Below are 18720 nucleotides of genomic sequence, written 5' to 3'. Positions count from 1 at the left end.
ATTTACTGCCACTGTCCTGTCAGACTGGCTGCAGACTATGCAAGTGTGAGGAGAAAAGCCCTCTGGCAAGCCATGCATGTTAGATGTACCCAAGCAGCAAGTCAGTGTGTTGGAGGCTGCGCGGGTGGACTGTGACAGAAGAAAACACCCTTACCATAGAATCATAGAATGGTTTGTGTTGGAAGGGCAGGTCATTCATGCTAACCGTTGTCTCTCTTGTTCTCTTATCTTCCCTAGGAACGAGTGGAGTATCTCTTTCTCATAATTTTTACAGTGGAAGCATTTTTAAAAGTAATAGCATATGGACTTCTCTTTCACCCCAACGCTTACCTCCGCAATGGCTGGAATTTACTAGATTTTATAATTGTGGTAGTAGGGTGAGTACCAACGTTTTGTCTTCGAATGAACTGCACATAAGGGGATACTGGCAACCCCTGGGAGCATGAGGGTGGGTGAATGCTTGGTACATTACATTTGGGTGATGTTAGAGGTTTCCGTCCATTATGTTCCTCCTACAACCACCATTTATTCCTCCTGTGTTAGCCCCGCTCCAGATTCCACATGTTTTACCGAGTTTTACTGTGTAACCTTGAAATTCACTGGTCTTCTGCAGGTATAACTTGATTTGTACTAATTTCAGGGTGTAGCAATGAATGTTTACTTTGAGGTAAATATTAGGGACTGACAATCAGTTGATGTACATTTTCTGTCTGCTATCCCTTGTTGCTTAGCCTTTTCCAATGCTTTTAATGGTTTCAAGACATGGAAATTAAACTGCTCTTTGGGAACAAGGATAAAAACAGGAAGCAGTGCAAGGCTGTTGGATAAAGTCAAATGCTTGAATATGCTTAACTGGAAGAAAATCCCTTTGTAAACCTCTAGGAATATTTAAAAAGTATATCTGTGTGGGATCCTTTAAGATTAGCATTGGATGACAAATAAGTTCTGCCATCTTGTGAGCTTTTACTGATGCTTCTCATTCTCAAAGATGGATGAAAAATTTATATCCCAGGTTTTCATACTTACAAATAAAAATAAGTTCTTTGTTCAATTGCACTGTTCTGCTGGTGATTTCAACGCTTTTAATTTTGACCCTTTTAGTGTTTTAACCTTTTTAAAGACTACTTTTACTATTGTAGATCAAATTGCCACTTTGAGCTGCAACCTTTCTAATCCCCTCCAAGTTTTTCAATCTTGGCATTTAATTTATTTGAATAAAAGCAAAATAAAACACCTTCTGCTTTTTCTACCTAAGGGTAAGAGATAAGCAAAGGGTTTGAATTGTGGTTGTTGAAGGGAAGAGGTGAAGGATAAACTATGCCTGAAGACAAAGAGAACAAGTATTTCTTCGCCTGAGTAATTTGTCCCATCCTCCCACCACTCCATTGTTAAAGAGTTTCATCGCCCACAAAAAACTTGCAGTCTTTTCAGCTCTTTACCAAGGAAATCCTGCATCAGCTCCTAGGGAAAGTGTCAAAAGGGCCACTCTCAGTCATCAAAAACCCTTCATAATTTCTGCCCCAAACCAAAGTCCATCTAGCTTCTTGACTGTTTTTGTGGTGGCCCCAAAAAATTGCATCAGCAAATTGCTATGTACTACCCAACCCCTCCTACTTTCCATCATCATGGGCAAAAGTAGGTGGAAGGAGAATTCCCAGTGAGGGGGAGGGAGGACAAACTAAAATCTATTCTTAGTCCCAAGACCTCTCTGCTCCACGTGGGCATAACTCTTCTTCTTACAGCAGTGCACAATTGTCTTCTTTGTTCCTACCCACAGCCAGAGCATTCCACAGCAAATTAGTAATCTAAAATTGGAAAATCCCCAACCCATCCACTGGCATTGATGTCCAATTCTGTAGCTGGTTATGCCTTTGAATGCCTTCAGATATCTCACCTGCTTGGGAATCGTTGCTTAAGTTGAAGAAAGATTGGAGAACGAAAGTCCTGTGCATGTGATTGTTCCCTTTTCATTTTTATGAGAGATTTTTTTAAAGAGAGAACGCACTACCTCTTCTACTTCCATTGCGATGTGAAGGAGTAGGGCTCCAGAAATCACAGGGCAGCATTATGTCTAGTTTAAGCACAGTCCTTTTCAAGTTTCCTACTAGGGCAGTTAATCAGCAAGATAATACTCAGACTGAAATTAATTCCCTTGCCAATGACAGAAGCTGCAGGTCTCAGCTCTTCTGTCTGCTCTTGCCATAAGCAATTCTCAGTCACTAGATGGGGAATAAAAAAATGTAACTGGGGAGGGATTACATGAGTATAATAAACATGGCCAAGACCCCAAGGTCTCTGTTAAATAGTAACAATCTCAAGTGACAGATTCCACTTCAAGGCCAGATGGGTTCCTTTGATGTTTATCTGTTTAAACTCACTCATACAGTACCACAGCCTAGGCTGGTGCGCTGCTTTTTCTCTCCACAACCCCTCTGCAAAATCTACATGGTGATACCATCTGTTCCTGTTCTGCCCTGTCTTCTTTTCCTAGGGGCTGTCTGAAACCCCTCAATGACATTATGTTTGAATTTCAGCATATTTGAATATTTTGTCAGGGAGGAAGTCCCATGGAAAAGGATTAAAATAATTTTTTAAGAGAGAGGAGGAAGAAAGCAGGCACCGGTAGCAACATTTCCATATGGTGCCTTTTTTCTGACTATTGATGGAGCTATTGGAGAAAGCTGGTAATTTGGACTCAGCTGTAGCACTGGGCAGAGGGATTTATTTGGTGTATGTATGGGGCAAAGGATGGTGAGGGACTCATACTGAAAGCATCAAGTCCCAAAATTACTGTGGTAATTGCCATATGTCCTTGTTCTGCCTTGGGAATCATCTTCATTTTCAATGATGACTGTCCTTGCTACAAAAAATGGAAACGCTAGGTGGGAACTACTTCTTCCAGTACTGTTGGAAGCTAAAGGAGAAAAAAAAGACAGGTTTTAGATCCTTTATTTATTGCTAAATCCACCTAGTATACACTGCTTACCACATGTATCTTGGAGAGATAATACAGCACAACTGACTTCCTTTGTGTTATAACATACAAGTCAATAGAGTAAGAGGTAAATGGGCATGTGTAGGACCAAACATAAATTCTAGAGGGAAGTTTCAGTTTCTATTAAAAAATTTTATTACAATGTACCTGTATACTTTCCCTTGCCTTCTGAAGATAGGTCCCCTGGTATCCAAAGGGATTTTAGAGTCACTGGTTCTAATAAGGCCACAGGAATATGCAGCAGAGGAGAGCATTGAACACAACTGCTACATTTTCTGGAGAAAGCATGCACTTTAGACCTGTAGGCTTGTAACAGCTTATCGTTCTTGCGGTATGGGAGATCTGCTTATTCATCAGCTAAGTCTTTTAGAGCTTGATTCTAGCTTATCTTTAAATAGCCTATGACCCTGCTATAGCAACACCATTAAATACTGCTTTGAAGAAAAATGTCTGTGTGAGGGTATCAATCAGAGGCTCTGTGGATAAAAACATTATTAGCTAAGAGTAGAGATCACACCCCTAAGCTGCCTGATGAGGCACAAGCCACGAACACTAATGATTAGTCAAATTTTTTCATGCTCCTTTCAGTTTTACTGTTCTTCTTTTGGAAAATATTAAAACTCTCAGATATAACAGTGATGCAACTTAATATTAGGCTGTTGAAGGAAATTTCTTGTGAGAGAAGACTGACTTGACAATGCTGTGCTAGAAGAGTATCTTTCTTTCCTGTCAGTGCTGTGGTTTGTCTGCCAAGCACAGTCATTCTCCAAGGACCCATAGGTTCTGCCAGAAAAAAAGGTGTTGTAATTTGAAAGGCAGTCTTACTTGGGAAGGTAAGCAGTGAAGGTATTTGGAAAAGATCTAAGATTCAGAGCAGACTGGAAAATGTGGTCACAGCGTATGTCTTTCTGAAGGCCTGTGGGGAGTTTCTAAAGGGCAGACCCAAACACTTTCACACTCACAAATCACATGTGAACTGTAAAACACTGTGAAAAAAATCATTGTGTTTTACTATTTCTTTATACCTGTGAGGATTCTTTCAGCGATGTTTTCCTGTTGATTTTTTGCCTTAGAAATACCAAGCCCTCTGTTTTCTCTTTATATTCTGAGGCCCTTGACAAGTTCTCCTTTTATGCTATAAAAATCAGCATGCACTCCCCACAGAGGAAGAAAAGAAGAGCTGTAGAGCAGGTTGCAGCCTTATCTTGTTGCTGTTGGGTCATCTAGCAAAGTGAAAACCTTTTTGATATTTCAGATGTCAAATGGGAAAAAAAAAATATAAGAAAAACAGTGAAGCTAGCTTCATACTTTGCAAGTGAATGTAAAAAAAAATAAAAAGTGGAGTGTGTCCATACATGCACATGTGTGATAGAAATTTATTTTCTGCTGTATAGTTCATGTCTGTCAGATGAATTTATTTTACATGTAGTCATGTCACAAGAGAAAGTCAGAAATCGAGATGCTATTAATTGTGCTTCATCAGTGGAAAATACTGTATTCAAATGAATACAGGGCATGAATTTAGGTTGACAGAAAGAAGTTAGCTGGAAGGAAATGAGATTGATTTCTGTATTCTTTTTTTTTTTTTTTTAAATGGGTGAGATTTTCAGTGGCCCTAAAAGATTAAGCTTCTTGCATTTTTATACCATCTAGACTTTGATTTCTCTGTCACCACAGTGTTCTCTCACACCATGCTTGGAGCATGCATTTCAGCTGACTCGCCTACTGAGAAGAACCGCACCTTGCTCCACCATACCTACTGTAAGCTTTTCCCAGAGGTTTTCATCAGTGACCAGATTTTCCCATTTAAATATAGGGCAGAAGGACTCTGGCCTCCTGTTTTATGTCAGTAGCTTAACATGATAGAATCATAGAACAGTTTCAGCTGGAAGAGACCTTCAAGATCATCGAGTCCAACCTTTGTCCTAGCTCTATCAATACCACTAAACCATGTCTCTAAGTACAACACCTACCAGTCTCTTAAACACCTCCAGGGATGGTGACTCCACCACCTCCCTGGGCAGGCTGTTCCAATGCCTGACAACCCTTTCAGTAAAGAAATTCTTCCTAATATCCAGCCTGAACCTCCCCTGGTGCAGCTTAAGGCCATTTCCCCTTGTTCTATTGCTTGTTACCAGGGAGAACAGACCGACCCCCACCTCGCTACGGCTTCCTTTCAGGTAGTTGTAGAGAGCCATAAGGTCTCCCCTCAGCCTTCTGTTCTCCAGGGTAAAAAGCCTCAGGTCCCTCCACCGTTCCTCATACGAGACATGCTCCAAACCCTTTACTAGCTTGGTAGCCTGCCCCTGTACCCTCTCTAGCACCTCAATGTCCTTCTTGTAGAGAGGGGCCCAAAATTGGACACAGTGCTTGAGGTGCGGCCTCACCAAAGCTGAGGACAGGGGAATGACCACCTCCCTGCTCCTGCTGACAGCACTATTGCTGATACAGGCCAGGATGCCATTGGCCTTCTTGGCCACCTGGGCACACTGCTGGCTCATGTTCAACATCTGTCCAACTCTTTTAGGAATGGGAAAACAGCTGAAAAACTAGAAAGAAGCTATATTGCTCACAGAAACTACAAACAGTATATGCATTGTGGGTTTTTTTCCTGATGGAGGATAATGGAAGGGGCTGTCAGAGGCCTTACCTTTCTCTGTGTCTTATAATTGGTGCTGTTTCTGAACAGGACTTTTTTTTTTTTTTAAATTCCCACCCACTCCCCTTCTGGGTCACAATGAGTTACAGCCAAAAAAGCGTGTGGTAGTTGTATCCTCTGAGTCATAGATGTCTGCCCATGCCCTAACGCAGGAGGCGATAGGGACAATGAAGTAGGTTTGGCAAGGTACACTATAACTTTGAAGAGTGGAGCAGAGATTCAGTAGGCCAGACTGGGTACAGTCTAGACCCCAATATAAAAGGGAAAGAAAGAGAAATAAATGAGAGAAATAAAAAGTTGTATTGCATTAGTAAAAAGCAGGATTAGTACAGGGGGAGATAGCAAGCATGGAGTAAAGGCATTAAAGCAGGATTAGCAGGAATAATGCAATTCAAGTTTAAATGTAGGTTTTAAAATGAGGAGCAGCAGCAACTACTGAAAATTATTCCTGAAATACAGTAAGCAAATTACTGTGGGTGCCTCTAGACAGCATGTTTAGCAAGCCAATGCTGGAGCACACAAACAGGTCCAACTGGCCTGCAGTGGAGATATGTTAGTTTGAGAAGGAAGGTTCTAGCTCTAGTGGAGTAAGCTGTCCTGCTGGTTGTGTTTATGCTCCTCCTGAATTAATTTAGTACATGTATAACTTTTCTTAGGATGTAGAATTCTAGAGCAGCCCATGATTTGCTCATTGCATGAGTAGCAGGAGAAACACCCTTGGTGCCAGCTGCCAAGAGCTTCTTTTTGGCAAAACATGAGGCTGGTGATAATGGGGACCAGGAGAATGGACTCTCAGTTTTGCGCAATTGCTGACTCAGAGTTCCTTTAGATTTCTTGTCTTCAGCACTGCAAGAGACCTGAAAAACAGCATAAGAAACCTTTTGCAGTGAATACTTTTTCCTCCAGCGGATCCCAGGAGTCTGGGACTGTTTATAGGTATGTCACTCATCATCTAGTATGGGAATTCTGTTGACTAGGAAGATAAAAACATTTGAATAAGAAATAGAGCACATTTCTAGAGCTTAATCACTAGCTTACTGAAAATACACTAGGCCAAATTTGACCTACGGTGTTTCTATTATGAAGACCAGCAGAAAATTGCAACTGTATAATTTGTGTACATAGCTCAAGAAATACATACGTTCCAATAATTCATGTTCTTTGCATCAGCCCTTGTTTATCTCCCTCTGTGATATCTGTAGTCAACGCAGTATTTCTCATAGGCTCTGTTTTTGTCTTCTCTGCATCCTGCTTCTCAGTCTGCAACACCTACAAACTCAGCATCCAACCTCCCCACACACAGTTTTTCCCACGCTTGTTACCTAGTTGTTAAATCTTTCTGTAGTGCTTGAAGTTGAGGCTTTGAATAGACCCAGTTAGGAGTTCCTCAGTCAAAGCTGACAAGTTTTATAAGATTCTTCAAATGAAATTTTTTTTAAAAAAAAAACAAAAAACCATGCTTCAGAAACTAATTTTGCATTTGCACTCCCCTACTCCACATTTTTTTGTGGATTTAGTGCTGGGGAGAGTGTTGGCTTAGATGCTTCAGTAAATGAATCCTTCTTTTTCTATCCAGGGTAAGCTCCATATGATTATGGCCCTATCAATAAGTTTTAACTGTGAACTGCAGGCATTGGAGCTCTTTCTTTGTAAAGCAATCAGGCAGCTCAGCCTCTGCTTGATATGCAGTTTGGGGGTGCTCTGTGGAATACGCCAGTCAGGGTGTATAGATGAGATCCTGACAGAGGCACTGCAGTTAGCAAAGTCTGAGAGAGAAATCAGACGGTACTGAACCCAGGCCACTCCAACTAGGCTGTTTCTAGAATTCGAGGCAGCTTCTTTAAAGTTACCTCTGGTACCTCCACGGCATGCTATGGGCCAAGGGGTCTCTGCAGACAAGCATTTTCTGCACAGCGCCAAACATCCATTTAGACTGGAACAGCTTTTAACCTCTACTGAATTTGGCTGGGTTCAAGCTGATGACTTCAAGGCTGAAAGCAATGTCATTAGCAAATTCATGAGGAATCCATCCTCCCCCAAAGGTACTAATGTTTTACCAGAAAAATGGAAGCTGCTTCCTGAAAGTCAATTTATTACATCAAGTTCTTGTTAACACACAGGATGAGCCTTCAGCTCTTTCACAGTAGAACATTGTCTTTTCTGCCTTGCTATGCCTTTTCAAATGTGTTCTGAGACATCTTCTTGTTAAAGCAGCTACTGTACTAGCCAAGATCAAACATTAAGAATGGTATAATAAAACATTCTAATAATAAGACTCCTACAGTTTTGGGCTTTCCCTAGCATCAGAGGATTTACAAATGGATACACAAGCACATAATCTGAGCATACTCTCATATCTAAATGTTTGCACCTTGAAGGATCCCTGAGTTTTACACTGAATTCTACCTGTGGTGACCTTGGTGATTCTTAATTCCTTGTAAAATGGGTGATAGGTAATTAATGATTGGATTAATTATGGATGATGAGTTTTTCCCCAAGGCGGATTGTTGGTTACTAAAGGTAGCAAAGTATTGGCATCAGAAAGGGCAAAACTTAAAGTTTGTATTTTCTTGCCTTTCCACTCAACTCCCACTGAGTACGTCTAGACTGCCTGGTAAGGACAGCCTGGAGGCTGCCTTCAAAATCTGACCCGTGTACTCTGCTGCTGGTGACCCTTTAAATTTGGCACAAGACGTTGCCAGAATGGCCATTTTGAAGCACCCAGCATGCCCCAGCACACAGGGTGGGGAGCACACCTTCACATGCTACCAGGCAGGCTGGTCACTGTGGTAGTCTACAGCTGGCTCCAAGGAGCCATTAGGCTGAAGGAGGAGCACGTCGTGTTTATGTCTGCTCCAGAAAGAAGTGTTTTGCAAATGGTATAGACATCACCATTAGGCTATTGCATATGGGAAGAGTCTGTCTCTCCTCCACCATATGTGAATGTCGACTGAGATGTGTGACACTTCACAGGTCTGTGAGATAGTTTGGGTGATATGATGATGATGATCTCTGTTCCTGTTTAGCCCAAGCCTTACTGTCTGCCTACAGATTGTTTCCTCTTTCTTTTTGCAGGCTTTTTAGTGCAATTTTAGAACAAGCAACCAAAGCAGATGGGGGGAATTCAATAGGAGGAAAAGGTGCCGGATTTGATGTTAAAGCATTGCGGGCTTTCCGAGTATTACGTCCGTTACGGCTGGTGTCTGGAGTTCCTAGTAAGTAATGTCATTGTTTTTCTTTTATGTATGTGGTGTGACATGGGGCAGGAGTAATTCGTGTAACAATTATGAAGATGGAGCGTGATGCAGTTAATTTTTGGTGTGTGTGGGAGGCCTTTTTTCAAATTAAAGTATGCATGATAAACGTGATATTAATCAAACGATGACCAAACCAGAGCTGAAGGGGAATGGAAGTTTCATGGTATGTCAATCTGATCATGCAGCCTTTGTAAACAATGAAAGTGGGAAATCCAAGTTTTTTATGAATTTGAGCAAAAGATCCTTTAAATAATTGTGGAGTCACAGTGCATTGTTGGTATTATAAATACTTGACCTTGATGGAAATGCTGTATGGTCATTTGTGTTAATTTTGGAGGGAGAGAAGCTTTATAATTAAAATTGCATTTTCTTTGCATGTAATGTTCTGATCAAGAGCACTGAGAACGGTATAGAACTAACAATATAGAACTAACAGGATGTAGGGCAATGACAGACGTGTTCTGTATTAGTCTTATTTGCTTAAATTATTTGTAATGCCTCTGAGAAAGTCCTCAAGAGCTTTTGATAGTCTAACATCCATTTTCTTATTTACAGTGAAGGTATGAGTAACTGGAAGTCTGGTAATTCTATTGTGGAGGTGGAATACGGACATCAGAGTGTGGGAGGATTATATCATTTGGCTTGAGAGTTTGTTATAGATGGGTTCTCTTGGCAGTTTGGAGAGAGGGTTAGTTGAAAGCTGTCGTGGCTTTCCATGTTTATAGCAATGAGAGATGTAGCTAGCAGGAAAGGAGTTAATCTTCTCTAGAATAGCTGTGGAAAGAGCTTTGTTTATTTTTATTTGTGGAGCTTGCTGGTTTGATATTTTGAAGTACTTCTAACCTTAGTCATTGAAAAACCTTGAGTCAAGTTACAATAAACTCTGTGAGATCAGCTTAAAAATCATGAATTATTTGTTAGGAAAAAAAAAAAAAAGTGTGAAGTTCTTTCTCTTTGGCTTGTTTTCTGACCCACTATGTTATGTTAGAGCCATGTTTGCAGGCTTTTCTCCACAACCATAAAGGGTAGAAAATTTTTAAATGAAAGGTGAGAATCTCTGTGGGAGAAGCTGAAGCACTGATAGAAGCAAAAAATACTGAGGCAATTGACAGCACTACTATTTGGTCTCACAAAAAGCCATGCTTGGTATCCTGTCTGCAAGGCTCCAGCTTGTGCCCAACTTGGGGTTACTTTGGGCATCAGTGGGTGAGTAGAAAATATCAAAAAGTAGAAGCTGTCTAGTAGGCAACTAAGGACCTTCCCCTCTGATACAGAACCAACATCCACTATTCATGGCACTTCTGTTAGGAATTACTGTAGTGGGCTGTTTCATGCAATCACGTACCGTGGAATACCTTCAGTCTGTTCAGAACGCAGCTCTGCTTTTGGCCAGATTTCCCTCATGAAGCCTGTTCTGCCTATGGTCTTCAGTCTGCACTGGCACCCACTTAATTCCTGGCTGTAAATTAAAGTTTTGTTGGTCTTTCCTAGCCCTTCTCTGATCTAAATCTAAGTCTTTTGGTGCTTTCTAGTTGCCTGCCCACTGTATGGTAAGGGGAAGGCACTCAAGTGTAAGCATCTATGAGCATTCTCAGTGAGATGCTGCTTACGCTAGGACATGTTCTGAGAGTTGTTCTGGCATAGGCTGAGCTTAACTGTGCTTAGTTCTTCCTGTATTGGAGAACATCATGTGTTCCTCAAGACAAAGGTCTTTTGTTACTACTGTTCAAGTAGCTTGACTAGTGCTCTTAGAGGATTAGAAGAAGCTGGGGGAGCCAAATCTGACACAGTTCGCACCCACATGCATATATGATCTTGATCTCCACGTAGACTATCTAATCATAGAATCATTGCGGTTGGAAAAGACCTTTAAGATCATCGGGTCCAAACATTATCCTAACACTACCAAGCCCTCCACTAAACCATGTCCCTAAGCACCACATCTATAGTCCATTTTTGGGTTTTCTTAACAAGAGAAGTATTTAATTTGCACCAGAATAGAGCCAGGGAGCCTGGTATGTGCCAACAAATATTTGGTCTAGACAATGAAATGCCAGCCCAGTGTGAAGCAGGCAAACCATCAACTTGACCTGACAGACATCCTCTATTAGTCTTTATGGTCCTGACTAAGGGACATATTTATTGAACTAGGTTTATTTGAGGCTCGTGCAGCTTTCAGAAAGCCTACTGAGATCTGTAGCTAATAAGGCCTCAATCTTCACTGGGCATTTTTTAATTGTACAAATGCCTATCGATTAGCCTGGATAGATTTTATCACAACCGTATGTATTCAAGTGTAACTTTTCTCATGAGGCCTTTTAGATAAGATTGCCTAAGCCAACCATAAATAGTACATTACAGGGATTATTACATAATAAGTTAGTGCAGAGGTTTAGAAGTCAAATCTCTGAGTTCTATTCAAGTTCTGTCCCTGAGACATCATGAACACCAGTCAGCGAGTTACCAACATTGCACTTGCTGTGTTTTGCCATCCGTAAAGAAATGCCTTTTGCTTCCTTCCCCTTCCGAAACGTAGTAGACTTTTCCACTGTGAGGAGAAAACCTGCAGATTTCTCCTAAAATTACATGAACATAAAATGCACTGCAATTTCTTCTCACTTAACAGACTTTGTAAGTGTATGGAAGCAGCATCTCATTAGTAAGAGGGGATCCTCTGGGTCATTGGCAGCCGCCTTTTGCATGGAAAGCCCAACATCTGCTGCTTGACTTGGATCTAACTACCACTATTTGGGAAAAAAAGTGCAAGGCAAAATGATTCTTATAAACTAAATTTATGAAGCACGTGGTGAATTTTTGCATGCAAATCTTAAACTCATCAGAATTGGGGTTGGGAAATAGGTTGTCTGAGGTGGAGAGTTTGGCTTGCAGCATGGAATAATTTTTTCTGAGTCAAAAGAATTTTTCTCTCTGGTTCAATCCGGAGGAAATAATCCAGTTTAAGAGGGACATCTTTCGTATTCAGGTTCGAGCATCTAAAGACCTTTCTCTTTATAGACCTCTATACATTTCAGAGTATAGAGAGTTTCTACATAAGTATGACTAGAAGTCAGGGAAAAACATGTGACTTGCCCTCTAAAGTAAATTACTAGTGTCTGCATTTTGCAGATGGAGAGACTGAAGCAAAAGTTCAAGGTTTAACACTTTTAGAAGTGGCTTCTAATTCTGCATGTCTCATATTGGGTACTGGTGCTAGACACTTGGGTCAACACAGGTATCTGAAAGTTTCAGATAGATGGGTAGAGGATTTTAGCATCAGAGCTGAGAATCCCTTTTCTCTAAGTCCTGTCCATGCTTAGTTCCTGGGACTTGGTTGTCCCTTGCCAGAAAACATCTCGGCAAAGAATTCAGGGACTGTTAGTGAAGGAAATTGTTCATCTGCAGGCAAAGTTGGTTCACCCACAGGCAGACAAGCAAAGGTACCTTTGAAAATCTTTGTTAGGATCAAAATGTCCCAGGCCCAAATTACTTCAGTGGCTTCTAAAATCAAAAGGGGTTGAGGTCATGAATTCAACAAAGCCTGAAAATTATGTCTGGACTACTGTCATGGGCACATAAATATTTCATAATCTTTAAGAGAACAGATGATACTTTTGTTCTTTGTGGTTATATGGACATTCACAAGACCACTTGTCATAAGGAAGGAGATAGACATTTTGTTTAAAAGATGAGACAGACTTTTTTACCCATGTCACAAAACCAATTGTGGCATCAAGGGAGAAGCCTTCAAAGGCACAGGATTTAATGTCTTTGGATTCCCTTAACACCTTCAAAAATTGATGTTGAGTATTTACACATTTCCAACCAGTGCAACAGGGATTGATTCATTTGGTTTGTTGTGTGGTTTTGGGGTGGTTTTTTTTAGTTTGAGTTCCTTTCTTGAAAACATTTTTTGAAGTAAGAAGTACAGGTTTTGTTGTGATTATGTGAGGTGCACTGCAGAGCAGTAGATTAGATACTTCCCACAGCTCTCATCCCAGTGCTGACAGTTGCTTTGTGAACAAAATAAAATTCAAAAGGGATAATTAAGCAAACTCCTTTTTTATTATTGTTATTTCTAACTCTTTTTAAACTCATACTGCTTCTGGAAGAATGATTCACTCCCAGTCTGTTTAGCCAGGCATTAACTCGTAGATTAATGGTGAATATTTTCAAAAGCCCATGGATGATTTAGGTTTCACAGCAGTAAGTCACTTTTGAAAATTAGACATAAGCATTTTATATCATTGATACACAGGCCAGACTTCACTGTTCGACTGTTCTGTTACTGTTGTACTAACATAATTCTTGTAGTGCATACTTTATTTCAGTTGCTGAAATAACTTTACTGCTGGTGTACTAAAGCAGTCTCCCTATAAAAAAAAAAAACCCTTCACATATGCATTAGAGCACCCACCTTAATGTGGCATTAAGATCAATATATTGGTTTGAGAAATAAGAGAGAAGGAAAACAATTCCCCTGATGGACATAAGTAGACAAGTGCAAAATCAGCATGTATACCAAAACCTAATCATGTTAGTGTCTTGGAAACTGTTACCCAGTATCTCCTTTGGCAGCAGTGTAAAGAATTGCAAAACCTTCTAGGGACAGAATCAAGTCAGCCCTTCTATGTTGAGAGTTTTCTGTTGATTACTCTTCTATCTCCATTTTACATTATTACATATTTTAAAACTTGTTTAAAACATTTTGTGCTTGAGGAGGGCAAAAAGAAACATCCAATTTGGCAATGAAGAAGCATGATCCAATTAAAAAAGAAACTCACTGCTGACTATTGGAGAGGGCAATCAGTTACTCCTACACATACTAACTCACGCCCATTTAACTTATTAAATTCCATTTCTGTCACCTTTATTCATGCTGCTCAATTATACCACCTCATACATTCTGTTCATCCTCTTTATGTTGTACTTCATCTTCATGTTACTACATTGTTGCCACTGGTTATTTTCTATTTGATATTTGCCAAACTTAATTTATAAGATCTTCTAGATAACTTGCAAACCATGTAATTTGAGTAAATGTTGTGCTCCATACTTGTATTTTCAATGAGGTCATCTGCTGATCACCTAGATTTATGTGGGCAGAAAACCATTATATACTTACCAAAGCTAGAGAGGAAACTTGACTGTTCCACTAGAACAAAACCTTGCCATCTTTTTTTCTTTTTTAAAAAAGAACCACAAAAAGCTAAGCCTGTGATGTCTTCAAGCTTCACTGGAGTCTCCTAGCAGGAGAGAGTTACTCAAAGGCAGTGTAGGTAGGTCTCCAGCACCAGTACTTACATGGTCTATTGGAGATGCAATAGTCACATCTGGGAAACAGAGAATATGAGCAAAAGAACCTAAGCCAGACCATCCTCATGACACTGCAATGTCTTTTTCTCAGTGAAACAACAGCGTGTAACTGGCTGAGTACATTTTTTTCATTAAAATTAAATAAGACCAGAATTTTTATGCATGAATCCCTAGAGATGGCTACCTTTATTTAAATAACTAAGCTACATGTATTTAAATAACTAGAGCAACTAAATTTTTAAGTCCGTGATCACTCTGAGTTGATATGAAAATTGGGCACCTTCAGACAAGGTGAATGAAAAATTTAGACTTTTCCAGGTTTTGATCTGTCTTGTTGCAATCAGTTCTTGTTTGCCCTGAAATGCTCTTCTCTATTAAAATTTACAATGCTTTTTCAGTCCCAGCAATGTGCTCCACCCTATATTCGTTGCAGTGCTTTCTCGTTACTACAGTCTTCTTCCATCCTTATCCCAAACTCTCTGGCATTAATCAGATTGTTTCTTTGGACCTTGTGGTATGTAGGAAAGTATCCTGTCTTTACTTGAAATGTCCTGATCTGAGCCATTCAGGTGTGTGTATATGATGCCACGTTCACCACATACAGCAATGAAGATAAAAAGTAAAAAAGCCCCTGAGGTTCTATGAGAAGAGTAACGCATGAGGAAAGTTTTGCCCATTTGAGAGATGCTGGATTGGCAAAGTCATCCAGCTGGGTTTGTTGTTAATTGCCATATGCTTGCAGGCAGGTGAAGCAAGGAAATCCCAGGGGTGATAGGACTGGATTTTTTTCTGTCTAGGTTTTGTCTGTGTGGAACACTGCCTAAGTACACTGTGTATACTAAATTATGGTCAGTTTTTTGGAGAAGTAAGAGGAAAAGGCTTTCAAATGCTTACAAGGTGTTTAGGCTATAGTCTACATTTTCCGATGAAGATTGTTCTTAACTCTGTCTGGCAATATTTCTTTTTTTTTTTTTTTTTTCCTCCCCTTTTTAAAGGAATATGCTCTAATTTAATAATTTTAAATCACAGAGGAATTCTGTCTGTATGCTCTCATAATTCAGAGCTACCCCCCACTGAAAGAAAAATATGAGGGAATTTTTATAGCAAGATACAACTTACAGAGTTTAAGACAGTAGGGACATGTCAGACTCACCACAGCAATCCTCCTAATCTAAGACTAAGCAAATCCTCTGTCTCATATTTGATTCTAGGACTCTGAATTTGCTGTTGAGTGATTTATAAAAAATGGGGGTTTGCATATTGCCTATCAGAAGGCATCTCTTCTATGAGCCAGAAACTGGTAGTGTACTGAAAACTTAGTCTTCAACTACACCTAATTTGGAGGTAGCATACCTACCCAGGGGGCAACCGACATAACATTTTCTCCCTTGTGTAATCCTTGTAAAGTTGAATTTGTCTAGAGGGCAAATTGAACCATCCTCAAAGCCACTCTACCTGGTGTGTGCAGAAGGCTAGGCCAGTAAATAAGGATTGAGCACCATGCAGAGAGCCCAGGTCCTGCTGCAGGCGCACTGCTCCTGAAACCTTGCATTCTGCCTGTACTGTATAAAGAAGGGAGAATGAAATCGTGATTTTTAACTACCCTCATATACCCTCTCCTGGGGAAATCCACTACTCTCGTTTATAGCATCACATCAACTTGGGTGTGCCAAACCACTTTACTGGAGAGTGGGGATGGGACCTAGAGCAACTCTACATTTTGTTAGTTCTTTCTGTATCTCAGTGTGCAGCAGAGACATTTGCCTTATTCCATCTCCGGCACCTGACTGTCTGACCTGTGATTGCCCTCCTGATTGGGCTCGCGCTGCCCTTCCCAGCCACTGAGACAACGCAGCTCGGTCTATTGCAATGATTCCATTTTGCAGCCATGGAAATAAACACACCCGATGCAGTTATTTGGCTTGCATTTGGGATTTGTACTTTTTTTAGTGCACAATTGACATTTTCAACTGTAATATCTCATTGTTTTCTGCACAGCCCAAGAAAATTAAGACCACTTTATATAGCTGAGGAAATAATGTAATTGAGATAATAAACACAGAGAATCCGAGAAATCCAAAATAACATCTCATTTGAGAACCATGCATTTTTGGAATATGACAAAGAAATGTGAGCTATTGCCTGTTTCTATATGTCGAACAGAACATACTAAGTCTTAATTTCTAAGCAAATACTAACTGACAGTCAGGAAGGCTTTTTTTTTTTTTCCAAAATGCATGTGTCTGCCAAAATATAGTTGACAGTCATCTGTTTTGCACGTGGTTTGCATTTATACACTGTCACTGGTGGAGATAGGGGCTTAAGTTTACCCTCCTGATGCATGTGAGGTTATGCTATAAACAGCATACAGGTGGAGAACTCTTCCTTGCCTTCAATGTAAGAAGTGTCCTGGTCAAAGATTCCAAAGTGTGAAAGGTTTGTGTGTAGGTACAAAAGAGTAGACCAAGCTTGAGGAGACAATATACTTGGCAGTTTACTGCACCAAACCTGTGTGATAGAGATCATTGACTAAAGAGTGAATTGCTGCATACACATTTAGGCAAAACTTGGTTTCCAAATCTTAATTCTGCCTTAAACTTAGTTGTTGCATTTAATGATGTCAGCTTTTGCCAAGTCCAGTTCCTTTCTTTTCTCTTGGGCTCTAGAAGCTGTAAGAAACGTGCTCTCAAGCAGATATCTTAAGTTCTTCATTCTTGAACAAGAGTTCTCAACCATCTGTACCATCTCTCCAGCACATACAGCACCATGTGAGGACAAGTTGCACCACCTTTCCCATGTTATTGCCTAGCTGTTTCTAATCTCAGGTAGCCAATTTGTTTTGCTTTCATTACAAATGCGAAGGGAGTGGAGAAAAAAGGAGAGAACAATCTGAACTGAATGTCCTCATTAAGCTTATTTCTTCATCGTTAACTTAAAACTCTACACAGGCTTGCAAGTCCTTTGTTTACTTAGGTCACCATTACTCAAGGCAGTAAGTTGATTCCAGCGTAGCATCTCCCATAGGTAAAGATCATTCCTGTGAGTAGGGCTTACACAATCAGGACCTAAAGCGTGTTTCCTTCAGTGGTACAACCTGCAAAATGATGTAATTTATGGCAGAAGAGGTTAACTTGCTGTAGCAAAGAGGGTTTTGTCTTAGTAAGGAAGATTACTCACAGAGGCACAGACTTCTTGTTCTAATAAAGATTTCTCTCATATTTAAGGAACGCCAGTGAAAACAGGGAAATATTTATTATTTGATCTTGGCTATGTAGCTCTTTTAAAAATAGCACTAACTACGAATGTACCCAATAACTGTGTCAGCCTTTATCCTACCAATTACTGTGCATGCTGGCATGATTATTCAACACGTCTTCACAACAGAACAAAACAAAAAATGCCAATACCATAATGTGGGACCACATCAGGGTGTAGGCAGTCCCTTCCAAATGAAGAAAATAAAACCCACGCTGACATCAAAGAGAAGATGTGGAGACAGTCAAAAAATCCTAGCTTCGCTTAGTAGGAAGTTCTTCAGAAGTGCTCTGGATAGATCAGACTTTCTTTCTATCACCTTTTTTTCATTCTTCAAGTAATGCCCAGAGTTCTCATTCAGAATGGGCGTAGGTCACGGACGGCTCTGAGAGGGAGCCCATGCTATCAAGGTGCTTGTCCTAAAGCATCTAAAAATCTAAGGATGCCATCTGCTGTCTCCTAAGATCAGTTTGCATTGTTGTTTAGATATGCTTTTGTCTGGACCATGGAGGAGCAGAAGTATATGTACAGATTGTAGCTAACTGATATCAGCAGGAGTGTGTTGGGTTCTCAGCTGCTCACTTGTAATGTAAGACAGCTGTTGCCGTCTCCATGATGGGCGAGGAAAGCTGTTGCTGTTCCAGATCGAAAGAGTAAGGATATGATCTACTCCGTTTTCTTCTTACATTCTCTCCCAGGTGACATCTCTACTGCATCTGGTGTCACAGCTTACATCAAATGTAATTTCATAGTTTGATTCCAATTGACTAAATTTTGCACTGCCTATTTATTTAAGGTCTTGCACGGAATGATTTGAAGTCCTTTGTTTAGTTTCTCTGAAGTGAATGTACATCTATTCATTTGTTACTAAACTACTGGGACTTTTTAACATGCCTGAAGCTTTCTCATCCTCTCTCAAAAAGGTAACTAACACACACTGGGTAGCATTTGTCTCAGAAGTGGGACACAAGAGTACGTAGAAGAGTGGTTTGTTCAGGATACAAGGTGGCACATGGATGCTCTGTGACTTTGGCATCATTTGAACTAATTCTGTTTGTCCCAGCCTTCCAAAAGCATTGCTAGATGCCTGTGGTCATTGTTGTGATTTTCACAAAGCATTATCAAAGTATCAGCAAGCACAGGGCAGCGGACCAGTCAGATATTTCTCTCAACCAGTGAATATATTTTACGTCTCCTGTTTAATCTCCAAATAAATATTTTTTTTCAGTGATGATCTAAAT

General features: G+C 40.2%; 1 protein-coding gene across 4 annotated transcripts in view; it reads left to right on the top strand.

Moving 5' to 3' along the window:
• The window catches only part of CACNA1C (calcium voltage-gated channel subunit alpha1 C), a 491226-nt gene that overhangs the window by 292474 nt on the left and 180032 nt on the right, over positions 1 to 18720 (top strand). For all 4 annotated transcript variants that reach the window (XM_086467242.1, XM_086467225.1, XM_086467239.1 and 1 more), the window contains exons 4-5: positions 238 to 377; positions 8730 to 8869. In XM_086467242.1, the coding sequence (XP_086323368.1) occupies positions 238 to 377; positions 8730 to 8869 (280 nt within the window). The remainder of the gene's footprint in view (positions 1 to 237; positions 378 to 8729; positions 8870 to 18720) is intronic.

The sequence above is a fragment of the Leptosomus discolor genome, chromosome 1 (assembly GCF_034619465.1).
Source record: "Leptosomus discolor isolate bLepDis1 chromosome 1, bLepDis1.hap2, whole genome shotgun sequence".
Classification (NCBI taxonomy): Eukaryota; Metazoa; Chordata; class Aves; order Leptosomiformes; family Leptosomidae; genus Leptosomus; species Leptosomus discolor.
This window is presented reverse-complemented; position numbering and strand designations above follow the sequence as displayed.